At 49.3% G+C, this 17,544-nt stretch overlaps 1 protein-coding gene across 1 annotated transcript; it reads left to right on the top strand.

Moving 5' to 3' along the window:
- The first annotated feature begins 674 nt into the window (after positions 1-674).
- Positions 675-13,024, top strand: LOC137436218 (protein farnesyltransferase subunit beta-like). The gene is made up of 4 exons (XM_068129947.2): positions 675-830; positions 10,576-10,687; positions 12,211-12,328; positions 12,443-13,024. The coding sequence occupies exons 1-4, from the start codon at positions 719-721 to the stop codon at positions 12,560-12,562; spliced, it is 462 nt and encodes a 153-aa protein (XP_067986048.2). The 5' UTR covers positions 675-718; the 3' UTR covers positions 12,563-13,024.
- The last annotated feature ends 4,520 nt before the right edge of the window (positions 13,025-17,544 follow it).

Here is a 17,544-nt window from a genome sequence, read left to right as displayed (position 1 = left end):
CTTCCATAAACCATCCTATAGAACTTGTCCAAGTGCTGCAAAACTGGAGGTTCTTTTTTATTTTTATTTTGCTACCTAATCGCAGCTCATATAAGAGCTAAAAAAAAAAACTAGATAAATAAATTAAAAGAGAGCCAAATATTGAAGCGGCTTCACCACTTAAAAAGTATCTCGCTTGTCTCTGCGCATGTGCGATCGGAACAAATTCTGAGCCAAAATATGGTAAAACGGCAAACTTGTCTTCCGATTCGTATTCAAAATATAATATTCATTTCAAATAACCTGGTCCTCGATCATAAACTGATAAAACAGACAGACAGATGGATATACATGAAGCAATTGCTTACCCCCGTCCCCCACCTTTCACTTTGTGTGCGTGGGGTAATAAAGATTTTTTTTTTTTGTCTGTTCTCTGAGGCTCGTGTTTTGGGTTAGGGGTAATTTAAAGCTTGATCACAAAGGCTCATTTTTTTGTTGTGTTTACTCAAATTTAATATGGAAATGCAGATGTGCCAGAGTTCTGATGATGTGTAGTAATAATAAAATCTCAGTTTGTAGAGCACATGGTGATAATTTAATATCCTCTACACACTAAAAATAATTATAATAATAAAATAAAGAGCGATCACAAAGGTCATGCTACCAAGTAGGGGTGATATATAGCTTATTTTCTTCTCTACTACCCGTTGTCTCTCAGCGCTGGGCTGTAAATCGACAAATGCGGTTTGAGGGTGGCTTTCAAGGCAGAACCAACAAGCTGGTTGATGGTTGCTACTCATTCTGGCAAGCTGGTCTACTGCCTTTGCTCCACCGGTCTCTTCATGCTGAGGGTACACAACTGTTTGTGATGAACAGAATGTCTTTTTCATTTGGTGCTTGGAATTGTTGTACAAAGGGAGTAGGGACTATACTGTACAAGAAGCCCTGAATCATAAAAGTGCTGAAAATGCAATCATTATTTTGAAGGAACTGCGCTCCAACGCGAGTCGAAAGAATTGACGCGACCAAAGACGGAATTCGTCCGAGTTGCTTTATTGAAACAAAACAGCTCAGGTATTCTGACAAGCCCGTTTTTCGGGCAACAATATATATATACACATTTATGTCGGGAAGTTTGCCCGGCAAAAGCTATACCGGGCATGCCCAGGTATCAAGGGCGAGCCTTGGAAAGGCGAGTCTGGACCTGCCCGGGCGTGTTTGGCTGCGGCCTGGCAAGTCGAGGCTGGGCGTGCCCGGGCGCTCTGGGCGAGCACTGGAAAGGCGATAGCGGGCATGCCCAGACGCTCTGGGCGAGCCCTGGAAAGGCGATAGCGGGCATGCCCGGACGCTCTGGGCGAGCCCTGGAAAGGCGATAGCGGGCATGCCCGGACGCTCTGGGCGAGCCCTGGAAAGGCGATAGCGGGCATGCCCGTACGCTCTGGGCGAGCCCTGGAAAGGCGAGAGCGGGCATGCCCGGGAAAGACGAGACTGGGCATGCCCGGGAGGTTCGGGCGTGCCCGGGAACAGTGAGTCCGGGCATGCCCGGGAGAGGCGCGTCTGGCCGTGTTCTGGCCGGTGCAAGGCGATTATGTACATCCAGCGGTAACCGCTACACACGCCCCTCCAGAATCGACCTGCACCGGCAGGGTCAATTTAAGGGGGGTCCGGATGACCCGGCCGAAGCGACCCCTGGAGGGTCGTGGGGAGGGGTCTGATGTGGTGGTGGGTGGTCGAGCGGGGGGAACTGTGGACGGGGGGCGGCCTCGCCGCGGAGGAAGGGCCAACCGTGGTGGTCGGTCGACGTCCATGTGCGCCGGTTTGAGGCGGTCCACAGAAATCCGGTCCGGCCGGCCGCCGAAGTCGACGATGAAAGACTTGTCGCCCCGTCGCAGGACCCGGAAGGGCCCGTCGTACGGCGGCCGGAGTGGCCCCCGGTGCGCGTCATGACGCACAAAGACGTACTCCGCTGTGTGAAGCGCCGGGGGGACGTAGGACTGGGGGCCACCGTGGCGGGACGTCGGCACGGGGGCAAATCGTCGGGCGGCCTCCTGGAGGTCCGAGCGCTGGCGAGCGGCGGACCAGGGACTGGTAGCGTCAGGCACGAATTCGCCCGGGACGCGGAGTGGCTGGCCGTAGACGAGCTCGGCGGCGGATGCCTGGAGGTCTTCCTTGGGGGCCGTGCGAAGGCCCAAAAGGACCCACGGCAGCCGGTCGGCCCAACCGTCGTCCTGAAGGCCGGCCATGAGTGCGGCCTTCATGGAGCGGTGAAACTGCTCGCATAACCCATTGGCTTGGGGGTGGTAGGCCGTGGTGCAGTGCAGCGTGACCCCCAACGAACGGGCGACCGCGCCCCAAAGCTCAGACGTGAATTGTGGGCCGCGGTCGGACGAGATGTCCGCTGGTGTGCCGAAGCGCGCGACCCAGGTGGCGATGAACGCCTGCGCCACGTCGGCGGTGGTGGTGGAGGTGAGGGGCACGGCCTCCGGCCACCTGGTGGTCCTGTCCACCATGGTGAGCAGGTGGGTGAACCCCCGCGAGGGGGGCAGGGGACCCAACAGGTCCACGTGGACGTGGTCGAAACGCCGTTCAGGCACGGCGAAAGGTGCCAGCGGGGCCTGGGTGTGGCGGTGGACCTTGGCTCGCTGGCAGGCCGTGCAGGCGTTGGCCCAGTCGCGGATGTTTCGTCGAAGGCCGTGCCAGACGAAACGCGCCGACACCAGCTTCTGAGAAGCTTTCCGGCCCGGGTGAGAAAGGCCGTGGATGGAGGCGAAGATGCGGCGCTGCCAGGAAACGGGCACGATGGGGCGAGGCTGGCCCTGGGAGACGTCGCAGAGCAGGACGGTGCCCGCGAAGGGGATGTCGGCCAGGCGGAGGCCCGTGTCCGCCACGCGGAGTGCCTGCACCGAGGCGTCGGTGGTCTGGTCGGCCGCCATGAGCGTGAAGTCCACGCCGAGGTGGACCGCGTTCGCGCTGGCCCGCGAAAGGCAGTCGGCCACGGCGTTGTCTTTGCCGGCGACGTGCTGGATGTCCGTGGTGAACTCCGACACGGCGGAGAGGTGGCGCTGCTGGCGGGCCGACCACGGCTCCGTGACCTTAGCCATTGCGTAGACCAACGGCTTGTGGTCGACGAAAGCCATGAACGGGCGGCCCTCCAGGAGGTGTCGGAAATGGCGAACGGCCAGGAATAGCCCGAGCAGCTCGTGGTCGAACGTGCTGTAGTTTAACTCGTTCGGCCGGAGTTGCCGGCTGAAAAAAGCGAGTGGCTGCCAAACCCCGTCCACCCATTGCTCATGGACGGCGCCCACCGCGTAGTTGGAGGCGTCCGTAGTGAGGGTCATGGGCGCGTTGAGCACCGGGTGAGCCAGCAGCGTTGCGTCGGCGAGGGCCCGTTTGGCACTGGCGAAGGCCGCGTCCATGGCCGCGGACCAAACAATGTCATGCTTGGCCGGCTTGCCCCGGAGGGCCTCGTAAAGGGGCCGCATGAGCTGAGCAGCGCGGGGCACGAATCGGTGATAAAAATTCACCATGCCGAGGAACTCTTGGAGGGCCTTGATGGAACGGGGACGCGGGAACGTGGTGATGGCCTCGACCTTGGTCGGCAGCGGCACGGCCCCGGTCTTGGTGATGCGGTGGCCCAAAAAGTCAACGGTCGTCGCGCCGAAGTGGCATTTGACCGGGTTGACAATTAAGCCGTGCTCGCTGAGGCGACCGAACAGTGTTCGGAGGTGGAGGAGGTGCTCGGCGCGGGACGTGCTGGCGACGAGGATGTCGTCCAGATAGACGAAAAGAAACGGCAGGTCGCGCAGCACGCCGTCCATCAAGCGCTGGAACGCCTGGGCCGCGTTCTTGAGGCCAAACGGCATCCGCAAAAATTCGAACAGGCCGAACGGCGTGATGACGGCCGTCTTCAGGACGTCGGCCGCCCGGACAGGTACCTGGTGGTAGCCCCGTATCAGGTCAATTTTCGAAAAGATGACCCGTCCCGCCAAACGGGCGGAAAAGTCCTGAATATGCGGGATCGGGTACCTGTCGGGGGTGGTAGCGTCATTGAGACGGCGGTAGTCGCCACACGGGCGCCATCCACCCCCCGGCTTTGGTACGATGTGCAGTGGCGATGCCCACGCGCTATCGGAGCGCCGCACGATGCCGAGGTGCTCCAACGCGTCGAATTCGGCCTTTGCCACGGCGAGCTTGGCTGGGTCGAGGCGGCGGGCCCTGGCGTAGACCGGCGGGCCCGTAGTGGGTATGTGGTGCTCGATCCCGTGCCGCACCGCGACGGCCGAAAACGTCGGCCGCGTGAGGGCCGGGAATTCCACGAGCAGGCGAGCGAACTCGTTCGTTGCCGGGAGGGCGCACGCCAGTTCGGTCGGCGTGGAGCTGCTCATTGTGCACGCCAGGGAGCTGAAGGTCTCGGCGTGGACAAGGCGACGTCGTTTGACGTCGACCAGCAGCCCGTGCGCGCAGAGGAAGTCGGCGCCCAGCAAAGCCACGGGGACGCTGGCGGTAACAAAAGTCCATTGAAAGCACTGGCTGCCGAAGCAGAGGGTGACGACGCGTGGGCCGAAAGTGCGTATGGCCGAGCCATTAGCAGTGACCAAAGAAGGGCCGCAAACTGCGTCCAGCCTGTCCTGCTCGGAGGCAGGTATGACGCTCAGTTGGGCGCCGGTGTCGCACAGGAAACGCCGTCCAGACGCTTTGTCCCGAATAAACAGCAAGTTGCCCGAGTGGCCGGCGCTCATGGCTGGGAATGAACGCCGGCCCGGCCGTTTCCCGACCTGCCGAAAGTGCACGGGGGCCGGCACGTCCGAGCCTTGTGTCCGAACCTGGCGTGGTAATAACACCACGCCCGGTCAGGTGGAGGCCCCGGCCGTCGTGTCGGAAGCGGGCGGTGCGGCGTGGCGGCCGCCAGTTGCACCGGCAGTTCGACCTCCAACGGCGCAGGGCGCTCGGGCGTCGTGGGCGTCGCCTCGGACGGCGGCGGGCTCCAGGTAACCGCGCCGATGTGCTGGCCCGCCGAGGAGATCTTATCGGCTTCCCTGGCGAGGGCGCGGGAATCCGTGATCAACGTGCCAGCCAGGGCGAGGCGTACCGGGTTAGGCAGCTGACGGAGGAACAGCTCCCGGAACAGGAATGCCGGAGAGTGCTCGCCGAGCAACGAGAGCATATAGTCCATGCGCTCGGACGGGCGCGTGTCGCCGAGCTCGGGCAGGTCAAGCTGGCGCCGTGCGCGTTCTGCCGGTGAGAGGGCGAAAGCGCCGAGGAGGAGCGTCTTCAGCGCGTCGTATTTGTCAGCAGCCGGCGGGTGCTGGAGGAGGCTCAAGGCGCGGGCTGCGGTGGCGGAACCGAGCGCCGCCACAACATGGTGGAAGCGGGTGTCGTCCGCGGTAATGCCTCGCAGGGCGAACTGGGAGTCCGCCTGGGTGAACCAAACAGCCGCGTGAGCCTCCCAGAAGGTAGGCAGTTTAAGCGTCACTGCCGTATCCATGTCAGTAGGTCACCAATGAAGGAACTGCGCTCCAACGCGAGTCGAAAGAATTGACGTGACCAAAGACGGAATTCGTCCGAGTTGCTTTATTGAAACAAAACAGCTCAGGTATTCTGACAAGCCCGTTTTTCGGGCAACAATATATATACACATTTATGTCGGGAAGTTTGCCCGGCAAAAGCTATACCGGGCATGCCCGGGTATCAAGGGCGAGCCTTGGAAAGGCGAGTCTGGACCTGCCCGGGCGTGTTTGTCTGCGGCCTGGCAAGTCGAGGCTGGGCGTGCCCGGGCGCTCTGGGCGAGCACTGGAAAGGCGATAGCGGGCATGCCCGGACGCTCTGGGCGAGCCCTGGAAAGGCGATAGCGGGCATGCCCGGACGCTCTGGGCGAGCCCTGGAAAGGCGATAGCGGGCATGCCCGGACGCTCTGGGCGAGCCCTGGAAAGGCGAGAGCGGGCATGCCCGGGAAAGACGAGACCGGGCGTGCCCGGGAGGTTCGGGCGTGCCCGGGAACAGTGAGTCCGGGCATGCCCGGGAGAGGCGCGTCTGGCCGTGTTCTGGCCGGTGCAAGGCGATTATGTACATCCAGCGGTAACCGCTACAATTTAAGCCTTCCCCTATAGCATGAGCCATATGGGAAGGGGCTTATTGCTATTGTAGGGTTTGTTGTCCCCCGTCGCACCACGGAGTGAAAGGGGGACTATGGTTTTCGCGTCCGTCCATCCGTGCGTCCGTGCATGCGTCCACCCGTGCGTGCGTGCGTGTGTGCGTATTTGCGTGCGTGCGTCAGCGAAGGACCGAATGCTAATTTGGTGTGTGGGTGCAACCCACGTCAAAATCCAAGATGGCCACTGCCATGTATGTCTGAACCTTGTGAGTGGAATATCTTGAAAAATAAGCGAAGTACCAACTTCTAATCTGGTGTGTGGGTGTATCTAGGCATAAGGAAGAACGCTATTGAAAATTGGGTCGCCACGTCAAATCTAAGGTGGCCACTACCATATATATGTCTGAACCTTGTGAGCGAAATATCTAGAAAAATAAATGAACTACTAACTTCTAATCTGGTGTGTGGGTGTATCTACGCATAAGGGAGAACGCTGTTGAAAATTGGGTCGCCACGTCAAAATCCAAGATGGCCGCCTTGCGTCTTCCACTTTGTCAACTCACATCACTTCACCGACGGGGGACCTAGGTGTAACGCTTGTTTCTACTATTGGCGCTCCCAATTTTTAATAGTACCACAGAGTTTCTTCGACCCCCAAGTGTAATAAACCACCATTTCCAAACCTATTTTTCTTTTCTTCCTGCACTCTCAACACTCCAAATTAACAAACTGTGTCAATTTCCAAATTGTATCTCGGAGCCGGCAGGGACATTCAGAGTGAAATTTTGCATCAATAATGTGAATATAAAGTATAGGTTGATTGCATATACAAAGTTTCATTGAGAAATGTTTTAAATGTACCCGTCATTGCATTTTATATGCCTTCGCTGACGAAGTCGCCAGAGGCATCATGTTTTCAGGTTGTCTGTCCAGCTGTCTGTCCATCTATGATAGATTTTTGTTACCGCGATAACTTAAGAATAGCTGAAAGGATCCCAGTGAAACATGGTACCAGCATGTATAATTAATGATGCAAAGATGAACCGATTAGATTATGGGGTCATAGGTCAAATATCATAGGTCCCGTTAGGTAACAATTCTGTTACCGAGATAATTTGTGAACCAGTCATGGGATTTTCACCAAACTTGGTATAATTATATATTATAATGCAAAGATGAACTAATTCGATTTTGGGGTCAAGAAGTCAGAGGACATGTTAAGTTGCAATTAATTTTTTACCGCGATAACTTAAGAACGGCTGAAGGGTTTCAGTCAAACTTGGTACAGGTATGGATAATTATCTAAAGGTGAACTGAATAGACTTTGTGGTCAAGAGGTCAAAGGTCAGACGTCGTTTTAAGTAAAAAATGATGTTACCGGGCCAACTTGTGCACCAGTGATGGGATATTAACAAACTTAGCATAAGCATATATGATGCAAAGATGAATTGATTGGATTATGACATCAAAGACAAAGGTCAGAGGTTATGGCAGGTAAAAATGTGATAACTTTAGAAGAGCTGAGGGATTTAAATCAAACTTGGTACAAGTATGTATCATGATGTAAATATGAATTGAGATTTTGAGATCAAGAGGTCAATGGTCAGAGGTCATGTTAATTAAAAAATATTTCGTTACCGCGATAACTTAAAAACGGCTGAAGGGATCCAAGTCAAACTTGGTCCAGGAATGTACACTACCGGTCAAAAGTTTTAGAACACCTCAATTTTTCCAGTTTTTATTGAAATTTACGCAGTTTAATTTCTCAATATACTCTGAAATTAAGCATAGAACAAATAAACAATTGGAGATTTAAAAAAAAAGAAATCATAGAATCATTTTGTTCAACAAAATTTAATTTAAATTTTTGACTCAGCAAAGTAGCCACCTTTTGCAGATATAACCGACGAACACACTCGTGGCATTCTTTCTACAATGGAAATCAAATATTGTTCAGGAAGTTCTTCCCAACACTGTTTCAGAAGTTCCCACAAAAGTGTTGCACTTGTAGGTTGCTTTGCTTTCACCCTTCTGTATAGTTCATCCCAAACCAGCTCGATGGGGTTTAAGTCTGGAGACTGTGCTGGCCATTCCATGATTTGAAGCCTACCGTCTTGTTCTTTTCCTCGAAGGTAGTTTTGACATAGCCTGGAGGTGTATTTAGGGTCTTTATCTTGCTGTTGGATGAACCCTGAACAACGAGGCATATACCAGAGGGTATTGCATGGCGCTGCAAAATGCTGTGGTCGCCCTTTTGGTTCAGGGTGCCAGTCACTCTGTGCAAGTCGCCGACTCTGGATCCAGCAAAAGAGCCCCAGACCATCACGCTTCCTCCTCCATGTTTGACATTTGGTGTCACACACTGAGGAACCATCCTTTCGCCTACTCGACGGCGTACAAAAACCCTGCGTGATGAACCAAATATTTCAAATTTTGATTCATCGGTCCATAAGACCTTCTTCCAGTCTTCAGTAGTCCACTGGCGGTGCTTCTTGGCCCAGGCAAGCCTCTTTTTTTATTTTGCCATCTTAGCTATGGCTTTCTTACTGCCACTCGACCTGTCAAACCTGCAGCTCGAAGTCTTCTCTTCACAGTTGAAACTGAGACTTGTTTACTTCGACCAGTGTTAAGCTGTGCTTGAAGCTGTTGTCCTGTGAGCCGCCTATCACGCAAGCTGTTGACTCTCAGAAACATGTCTTCTGATTCTGTTGTGGCTTTGGGTCTGCCAGACCTCTTCCTCCAGTTTTCAAAATACTACTTCCTGCAGTGCAATATTGTCCAAATAATGCTTCAGAGGGTGTAATAACAGTCTGTTCCAATTCTGCTTTTATACAGACGGGGGTTTTGTAATCAAGTAATCAGCAGAGGTTGGGACACCTGTAGGAATTGTTTGCATCAACTTTCAAGGCTTAATTTACTTACATTGCTGCAGAACAGCTGTAAGTTGTTAACCCATTACTTGTTCCCTGAAGAAGGCCTTTTTTTACAATATAACTGTGTAATTTACATTATTTTCCCGTTTTTGCTAACCTAAACTTTTTTTTTAACCTCGAGCAGTTCACTGCTTACCTTTGTACCATTTCAGGTTATTCACTGGACATTAAACCGTAAATTTCAATAAAAACTGCAAAAATTGAGGTGTTCTAAAACTTTTGACCGGTAGTGTATAGTTATGTAAAATTGACCTCATTATATTTTGGGGTCAAGTGGTCAAAGCTCAGAGGTCATTTTAAGTAAAAAATTATGTTGCCGTGCCTACTTGTGAACCAATGGTGGATTATGCAAAGATGAACTAATTGGATTATAGCATCAAGAAGTCAAAGGTCAGAGGTCATGTTAAGTAAAACTTATTTCATTACCATGGTAACTCAAGAACAGCGGAAGGGATTTAAATCAAACTTGGTAGGAATATGTATAATAATGTATTGATGTGGGTGGAGGCATATCGGTCAACGTCGCATTGTTGAAGAGTCCCTTTCTAGTTTTTTTAAGCATGGGGTTAATAAACTAGTTGCCCCAACCAGCTGTGCCATTATTTCCATCAATTGCAATGTTGTGCTCCCAGGGATACGCAATTATTTTACCCATCAAAATAATAATAAAAGTTGTCTGTGGCACATTATTATCTGTGGTGCAATGGATTGATTTTCAAGATGAGAAACATTTAGATGCTCGAGCATGTCCAGCAGACAGTAGAAAAAAGCAGTGTACTGTCCCCTTAATCACACGGACTATATACCCACAAGCCATCTATCTTGTGATGCTCAAGAAAAAGCTGTATCTTTGCTGGAGATTAATCAAAAGTGGGAGAGGTCATTCTTATTGTACAGAAGAATTGGAGTGACTTAAGCAAAAACCCAAAATCATATCGGGCTGTGTGACGATGCAATATCAGAAATATCATTTGATATTTCATTCTGAGAATTGGTTACATTGAACTTGAATTTAAAATTCTTTGCATTTCAAGTTCATGATGAAAATAAATTGCTTATTGCAAAAACCAGTAAGTTTCACCTGCCTGTACGGGATTCTAAACGGTGGAGGGATGGCGGCGGAAAAATGCAAATTGCGTCTTCTCTCATCGAGCCGGCAAGCTTTGAGCAACAATTCACATTTATTGCCACATTTGATGTAATTTGAATGCTCGAAGGGCGGCGAGATGCTCCATTTGAAACTGTTTGTTCAATATCTGCAGCCTTTTTATGCCTAGGGTCTGTAATAAAAATTTGTATTGGTATCAAAACCAGTGTCCAATTGCAAATTAATAGTGGGGTTTACCCACCTTCATTACTTCATCCACTTTGGATACATCAACCAACTGTGTAAGCATGTATTCCTTTCAGGTGAATGGCATTTTGCTCATGTGGTGCCTTGTGTTAAAAGGTTCCTTACCCTTAGCATTCATTTTACAGGAGATTCTATCTGACCTTCCTTTTTTCAGGCTGAATAAGTTGAGAAAATACAGAAGTCTTTTTCTGATTTGTGCGAGTTAATTGTGTTTCTAGGAGATTCTGCTTTGAGTTCCAGCAGCTGGATGTTCCATGTCGAAGCTCTGCAGGAATATCTGCTTGTTTGTTGCCAATGTCCAGCAGGAGGGATGCTTGATAAGCCAGGAAAGTAAGTAAATATGAAGTGATTTGGTCTCTTAATATTAACTTTACAGGTGGCAGGTGATATGCAGTGCCTGACGTTAGAGCGGCTCCTGTAATTTGTGTGATTTGGGGGGTATAAACAGGTGTGTGTGTGTGTGTGTGTGTGTGTGTGTGTGTGTGTGTGTGTGTGTGTGTGTGTGTGTGTGTTTTGGTTGGTGTTTTGGTTTGTTTGTGTTTACTATTAAACCAGTGCTCCATTTGTAATGAAACCTAGTTCGTTGGGAATTTTCAAGATAATTTTTTATGGAGTTCACTCCCTACACAAGGCAAAAGGCCACTTTAGGTGGGGGGAGAGGGGGCCAGACAAGGAAAGACAAGGAGAGGGAGAACAGAGAAAATTTGTTAACAGATTCCGATAATGTTGAGAGCTTAACTTTGCATATAATCCAGGAGAGATAGATGTGAATATGGGGTGCCAGCCCATAGTGGAGAGCAGTAATCCTTTGATGTAAGGACAAGACCTTGTAGACTGAGAATAGCTCTGATTTTCAAAGACTTGGATCGACTGAGGATGCCCAGTCTGTGGCTGGTTTTGGAGGGCAGTTTTCCTTTGTGGATGGACCAAGAGAGGTCATGACTGATGGTGAGGCTGAGAAGTTCAAGAGCCTGAATGTCTTCCAGTGGCTGACCATTGAAATATACAGGTGAGTTTTGACCATCCTCCTGGAGCAACATGGTGAGACAATGTATCCTCCAGGATTGAAGGATATGTTCCATTTATCAGACCAGCATCTAATAAATTCCAGAACACCATATAATGACAGCTACAGTCTGCCTAGCATTTGGATGGAGGTACTGTACCACAGAATGTGGAGTCATCTGGAAAAAGGAAGACGTTTTCCATTGTGTCAGAGAGGCCATTTATGTAGATGAGAACCAAGACAGAGCATAAAACACTGCTTGGAGGCACTCCAGCCACCAATGGAATAGGGGAGGATATAATTGCATTAATAGCAACACGTTGACTGCACGAGGAGAGAGTCAGAAGTCCAGGAATGAAGTTGGCCTTGTATGTCACAGACAAAGGGTTTTGCAAGAAATCAGGATTCCAGAGTGTGTCGAATGCTTGAGATATGTCCATGAAAACGTTCCTGACTTGTTCATTGAGATTGAGGGCCTCCACAACTATGGCAGAGAGAGGAGTAGCAGCAATTCCGGAGTTGAGTGATAGGGACAGAATTCAAACTGAGGGTCAGAGACCAGGCTTTTTGAAAACAGGAAAGACTTGACATCAGCAGCAATGATTAATTCCATGACTTTGCGTATAATTAGAAGTAATCTCTCATTCTCTCCTATTTTAATAATTACCCAGCTATTGTTACTTGTTTTTGTGTTTTTCTTCCTTTCCTTATGCATGTCCACCCTGCACTCCCCCCCCCCCTTTCCCTCCTCCCAAATACCCCTCAATAATTTGTAATGCTGCTGCCATTTTTATTTTTTTTGGCTAAACTATGACGTCATTTTTGTGTGCATGGTGGCTGTACAAAGAGCAAGAGACTTTTATCACACGTGTTACTGCCTCACCCTCAGTGGACTCTCGGTTACACAGTACTTCAATGCCGCTCGTCAAGAAATCGAAGCCACCGAATGTGTGGACAATATTATGGTAGGTTTTTATGCACGCATTCTTCCTATACTTTTAAAATAAAAAAATTAACAACACGATTGCACCTTTTTATTCTTGCTCGTTCTCCATTTCATCGTTTCCCTTTTTAACCAGGAAATGACACATTCTGTATATAATATTGGACCGAAAAACGTGGAAAGGGCCATGCGACATTTCCTCGAGCTTCCCAACAATAAAACGCCGACTCAACTCGAAAGCACCTCATCTAAGTGAATGGTAATATGCGTGTGAAATGCTTAGCAGTACATTGTTTTTGTACTTACATCATGTGTCTGGAGTTTTGGACTGAAATTTTTGTCGTACCATTACGTTCATTAGCAGTGCACTTTGGGAAGGGTTACCAAAGGGATTTTAATTTGTCGAACATCCCTGCCCCAGTCTGAAGCTGCCATTCCACAGAGTGTTTGAGTGGTTGTTAAGATGGAATTTAGATTAGTACCCAGAATTAGTGCATTGCCAAGCAGCACCTCTAATTGTTGAGAGAACCCAGCATTAAATGAAGAAGAAACATTTGGTGTTGACGCTAAAGACACCAAAGATTGTGGTCAGATTGTCCTTTTAGAATTTGTGCCATTGCTCTTGATTTACATTCCCATTGTCCCCAGATGTTGTCACATGGTGTTGCTTGTAAGGATTTTGGAAAGTAAAATAAACTGCCACATTGATGAAGCGTAACTTTTTTGTGTCTGTGCCAGTTAGCAACCCTTGATTTGTTCCCTCCGCTACCGAAGGTGGACAGAGGTTATGTTTTGTCACATAACCTCTGTGGTTTGTCACACACAGATTGGGTGTGTGACAAGGAAGAATTTATTCAATTTCGGTGAAAATTTGAATCCGGATCAGATAATTTTTAAAGTGATTTTTCACCATTGAGTATACTAGGGCATGCCCGTACTATATATATATCTAAAATTATATCCCCCCCCTCTATTTACATGAAATGGTTTGGTCCATTCGCAAAGCCAAAGCGAACGGCTTGCGAGTACGGTGACAATCCCCCCCCTCTATTTACATGAAATGGTTTGGTCCAAAGCGAACGGCTTGCGAGTACGGTGACAATCCCCCCCCCTCTATTTACATGAAATGGTTTGGTCCAAAGCGAACGGCTTGCGAGTACGGTGACAATCCCCCCCCTCTATTTACATGAAATGGTTTGGTCCAAAGCGAACGGCTTGCGGAGTTTGGTAAAGAAATCGCCATAGCGTGCACAAACGCGCAGGAAAGCGAAAGAATCGCAAAGTAGTTTTAATTAGTTTTAAAACATAGTTTAACGCCAACATAGTTTGCCAACGTGAAATAAATGAATACGCTCTCAAATGTGCCGTCCGAGGCAGAGTCTGTTCCCCACGTTCGGCACACGTGATAGCTCGCTGCTCTCTGATTGGTTGAATCGTTTTTTGGACATAGCTCGCTAACTACTTGTCCGATTAATATGAAACCTTGAAAAGGCACATCCTCGGGTCCCCAGCAATATACCTGGCAAGTTTCAAGTATATCGGACCCGTGGTTGTCGAGAAACAGCGGTCACAGACAGACACACAGAGATTACTGGCATTATAGATAGATACAGTATATAAAAAATAATAACCACATTTAGAGGCCATTTTTCCCCGCAAAGCGGGGGTTGGCCTTTTTCGGGGACTGTGGTTGTTGTTTTTTGGTCCCCTTTTTGAAGCAATGTTTTACGGCCGGATGCCCTTCCTGCCGCCAACCCTTTTTGTCGCCTTTTACGACAAGCAGGGAATTACCAGTGAACTGGTACTCAATTAGCCAACCTCGGAAGGATGACAGGCTGAGTCAACCCCCCTGGCGTTAATTCAGCGATCGACCGGGATTCGAACCCAGGATCCTAAGCTGGCACCCTAGCCGCTCGCCCAACACCAGGCTCACCATTGAGTGATAAGGCTAAAAACTATGTATAGCACGATATCTCAAAGTTGTGGATGAATTGTGACAAAACTTGGTGGATGAGTTATTTAGGTTATAAGAACAGGCCGATTAGACTTTGGTTCAGGTCCTGATCTAGATTTGGCCTATCAGTAGGATACAAAACATAAACTGTTCAGCCTGGTGGAGGTATGTGTGGGATCCCGACCCCGGTCCTCGCCCTCTGATGTAGACCGAGCCTCGAGTCCAGTTCTTGAAGAAGTAAGTTTATTTATGAACCAAGCACGGCTGTGGAGACACGTTAAGATGGTCGCCAGAGACGAGGCGCCTTCCAAACGGTCTGAAAATCTACCACGAAGGGCCTTCTTTAAGTATAGTTCGGCCGTAATCGTTATCATAATTAAATTCAAAGCAAAGCATTCCTAAGGTCTACAAAATCGCTGTTCATCTTTGTATGTCAACACAATGTGAGGTAATCCAATCAAGCTGTCGGTATAGAACAATACCCAGGACATGAACCACATTCCAGTCGTGTTTACATGCGACGGATGCTGCAATCTCAAAAGACATTGGAAAGCACGTGAGTTGACTTTTGGCTTGAGTCAGCAGTTGTACCAAGTTAAGACAATTTGTTCCTATATATTAAATTTCTCAATTAAGTATTGTATTTTTACCATTGAATAGACCCCTGGTCTCCACATTTGTCCCTTTTGTTTCTAAAGAACCATGTCGCAGAAACAATTTGATACGAGTAGAATTACAGGAGCCTCTTCGTCCTCGGCAGTGCATCTTCTTACGTCCTTTAGTGCCCGGAGCAGCTTCCGGCTCACCCTTCCCCCGGCGGAGGCCTCTTGCCATCGTCAACTCCAACCGTAGGACTGAAAACGTAAGACTATGCAAAACCGAGACAAACCTACACCCGTAGTGCTTAATCTAGTGGCGGTAAAATTGTCGCCAATCAAAACTGAAATGACGCTTGCATGGTCGGCGCCATTTTGCAGTGATGCATTCTCCAACGGTTCATTCTCCAGCTGTGCTTGTGCTGTTATAGCATAGAGGAAACCCATGTCCTCCATGTGGTGACAGCAATTCTTCGGGAGTCAGACCCGAAGCGAAGTCGTCGGGAATCAGACCCGAGCTAAGAGCTTGTAGAAACAAATAAGGAAAAACAGGAACATCCAATTCCTGCACCCCTTGGGGATTTTGTAATGCTCACAATCCAATCAGTCAATGGGTGGGGGAGAAGGGGAGGAACATACAAACGGAGGTTGAGGGCGGTGCAGGAATGAATGAATGAATGATCGTTTTGAGGCCATTTTTCCCCGCTAGAGCGGGGGTTAGCCTTGCGGGCCCCATGACAATCATGGTTCCCTGTTTGAGGCAATGTTTTTATCGCCGGATTCCCTTCCTGACGCCAACCCTTGGTCGCCTCTTACGATGCGCAGGGATACGGTGTACCTATTCTAAACCGGGGTACACACCGGGATCATTCATCCCAGCAAGCTGGTACTCAATTTGCCGACCTCGGAAGGATGACATGTGCAGGGATGATTCATAATTGGTGTCAGAAGAGTGTGAGGAGGCATCTTGATCTCGTGCAGCAGACAACACCATGGTTTTTTCTGGGTCCCTTTGGGAGAATTTTTTGGAGAAAAGCTTCACCATACACATAGTTAAAAGAAGCTTCTTTACAGAAATTAAAAGAATAAAGCCTACGATGGCACTTAAAGCCGTTGGTAACCATTTCAAAATTGTTCCCCCCAATCTTTGAACAGTTTTGATATATCCAAATCGTCCCTGCTGGTCCGGTCTACTGTTAAACCCCAACTAACCTTTTTAATAGATGTCGAGGCTATCTAACAAAAGGACCTCCGGTTATCTCCGAACTCAAGTAGCATGTCCCCCTTCCAGTTATCAAATAAATCTATCTCTGCTTGTTAGGATGGCGCAAGTTTATTCTTCCATTGCTGGCCATACATCTTGTTTCAGCAGTGCTTTGCTCTGTACTAGCGGTGTCTCTATCATGACTAGCGGCAACATCTGCGTGCATCTGCGTGAGCGTGCTGGTGGTGTGCAACATGGTGTGCTGGGGTTGTTTGGCGCCCTGGGCGAGTGCAGGTGTTCCATGAGAGCAGCCTATTGGTGTTGCGTCTCTGAGGATACCCACCTGCCATTTGTAGCATCTCCGTTACTGAAAAACAAAAAAACTTCGGCCAACAGCCACAATTAGAATCTTTCAATCATCTAATTTTTTTAAAAAACATTATTCCAACGATTATTTTAAACAAACCAATTTTCTCTCTCTCCTTCAGCCACTACAAAAGGTACAGCTCTCACAACCAACCTCTACCATCCTAAGGCATCCTACCACCGAGACAACCTCGACCATCGTCCCTCCTTAGGGTTCGAATATACACCTGTACACCACAATTTCAATCTTCCAGAGCAGAACATCCTATACATCTCAAAATGCTTTGTTCAACCAATCACCTCTCTGATCTTCAATGTCTATCTCTCCTCACATCGACACTTGTTCACAAACCGTCAGAGCTCCCGCTGCTGATACCATTTGCCATAGTCACCACAATCCCAATTACCAGCAGCACAACATATACTAAGACGTCGTCACCTGCTGACACTAGCCTGATCGAAAAATACTCGGCCACTTCCGGTGCTAGAGATCCTACATGCACTTACTTCACGAATCAATCCGTCCCACCATTGTATGTTCATCTGCTCTTGTGCAAATTATTAATAGGGGACATACCAAATGTTCCCCGACAATTCACAGCAGGTGACTCGTCCACCTCCTATCTGTTGTGTTCCAACAGGTGACCCGACAGGCGAGCAGACAAACAGACAGGGGCAAACCCCAACGTATTGACAGGAAGGTCTCACCGATGCCCATTCGATCCAGACTGTCGATTCTGCCTGCAGGGACACACCTGTCACCTGATACACCGGTCCACGTCCTTTTTGAGATTCATGTTCCACCACCAATGTTCAAAATCTCATTTGAACATTTTGAGATTTCAATCACAGTCCAAGCGTTTTGATCACAGCTCGACACTAATACTCCAACATGCCGCCTGATCTCTACTCGCATTGTTCTTATAAATTTTTATATTTCAACTCAAATTCAGTCAAATAAACTCCCCCCTTGCCCCTCCCCTCCAAATCTTCCCCCTTGCCCCTCCCCTCCTAAACTCCCCCCTTGCCCCTCCCCTCCTATCCAACTTATCCGACATCCGGACTACACAGGTCCCTGACTTACTGTACATCAAAGTGGTTCTTGCTACCCACGATCA

The sequence above is a fragment of the Myxine glutinosa genome, chromosome 11 (genome assembly GCF_964187855.1).
Source record: "Myxine glutinosa chromosome 11, kmMyxGlut1.1, whole genome shotgun sequence".
NCBI lineage: Eukaryota > Metazoa > Chordata > Myxini > Myxiniformes > Myxinidae > Myxine > Myxine glutinosa.
Note: the sequence above shows the minus strand (reverse complement) of the source record. Positions and strands in the feature narration are given on the sequence as shown.

What these genes read in the sequence shown, in the direction of transcription:
- LOC137436218 (XM_068129947.2), top strand. Translation starts at nt 719, where the DNA reads ATGCGGTTTGAGGGTGGCTTTCAAGGCAGAACCAACAAGCTGGTTGAT. An exon ending in CCGGTCTCTTCATGCTGAGG is followed by an intron (nt 831 to 10,575) that starts GTACACAACTGT and finishes TTGTGTTTCTAG; the next exon opens with GAGATTCTGCTTTGAGTTCC. An exon ending in AATGTGTGGACAATATTATG is followed by an intron (nt 12,329 to 12,442) that starts GTAGGTTTTTAT and finishes CTTTTTAACCAG; the next exon opens with GAAATGACACATTCTGTATA.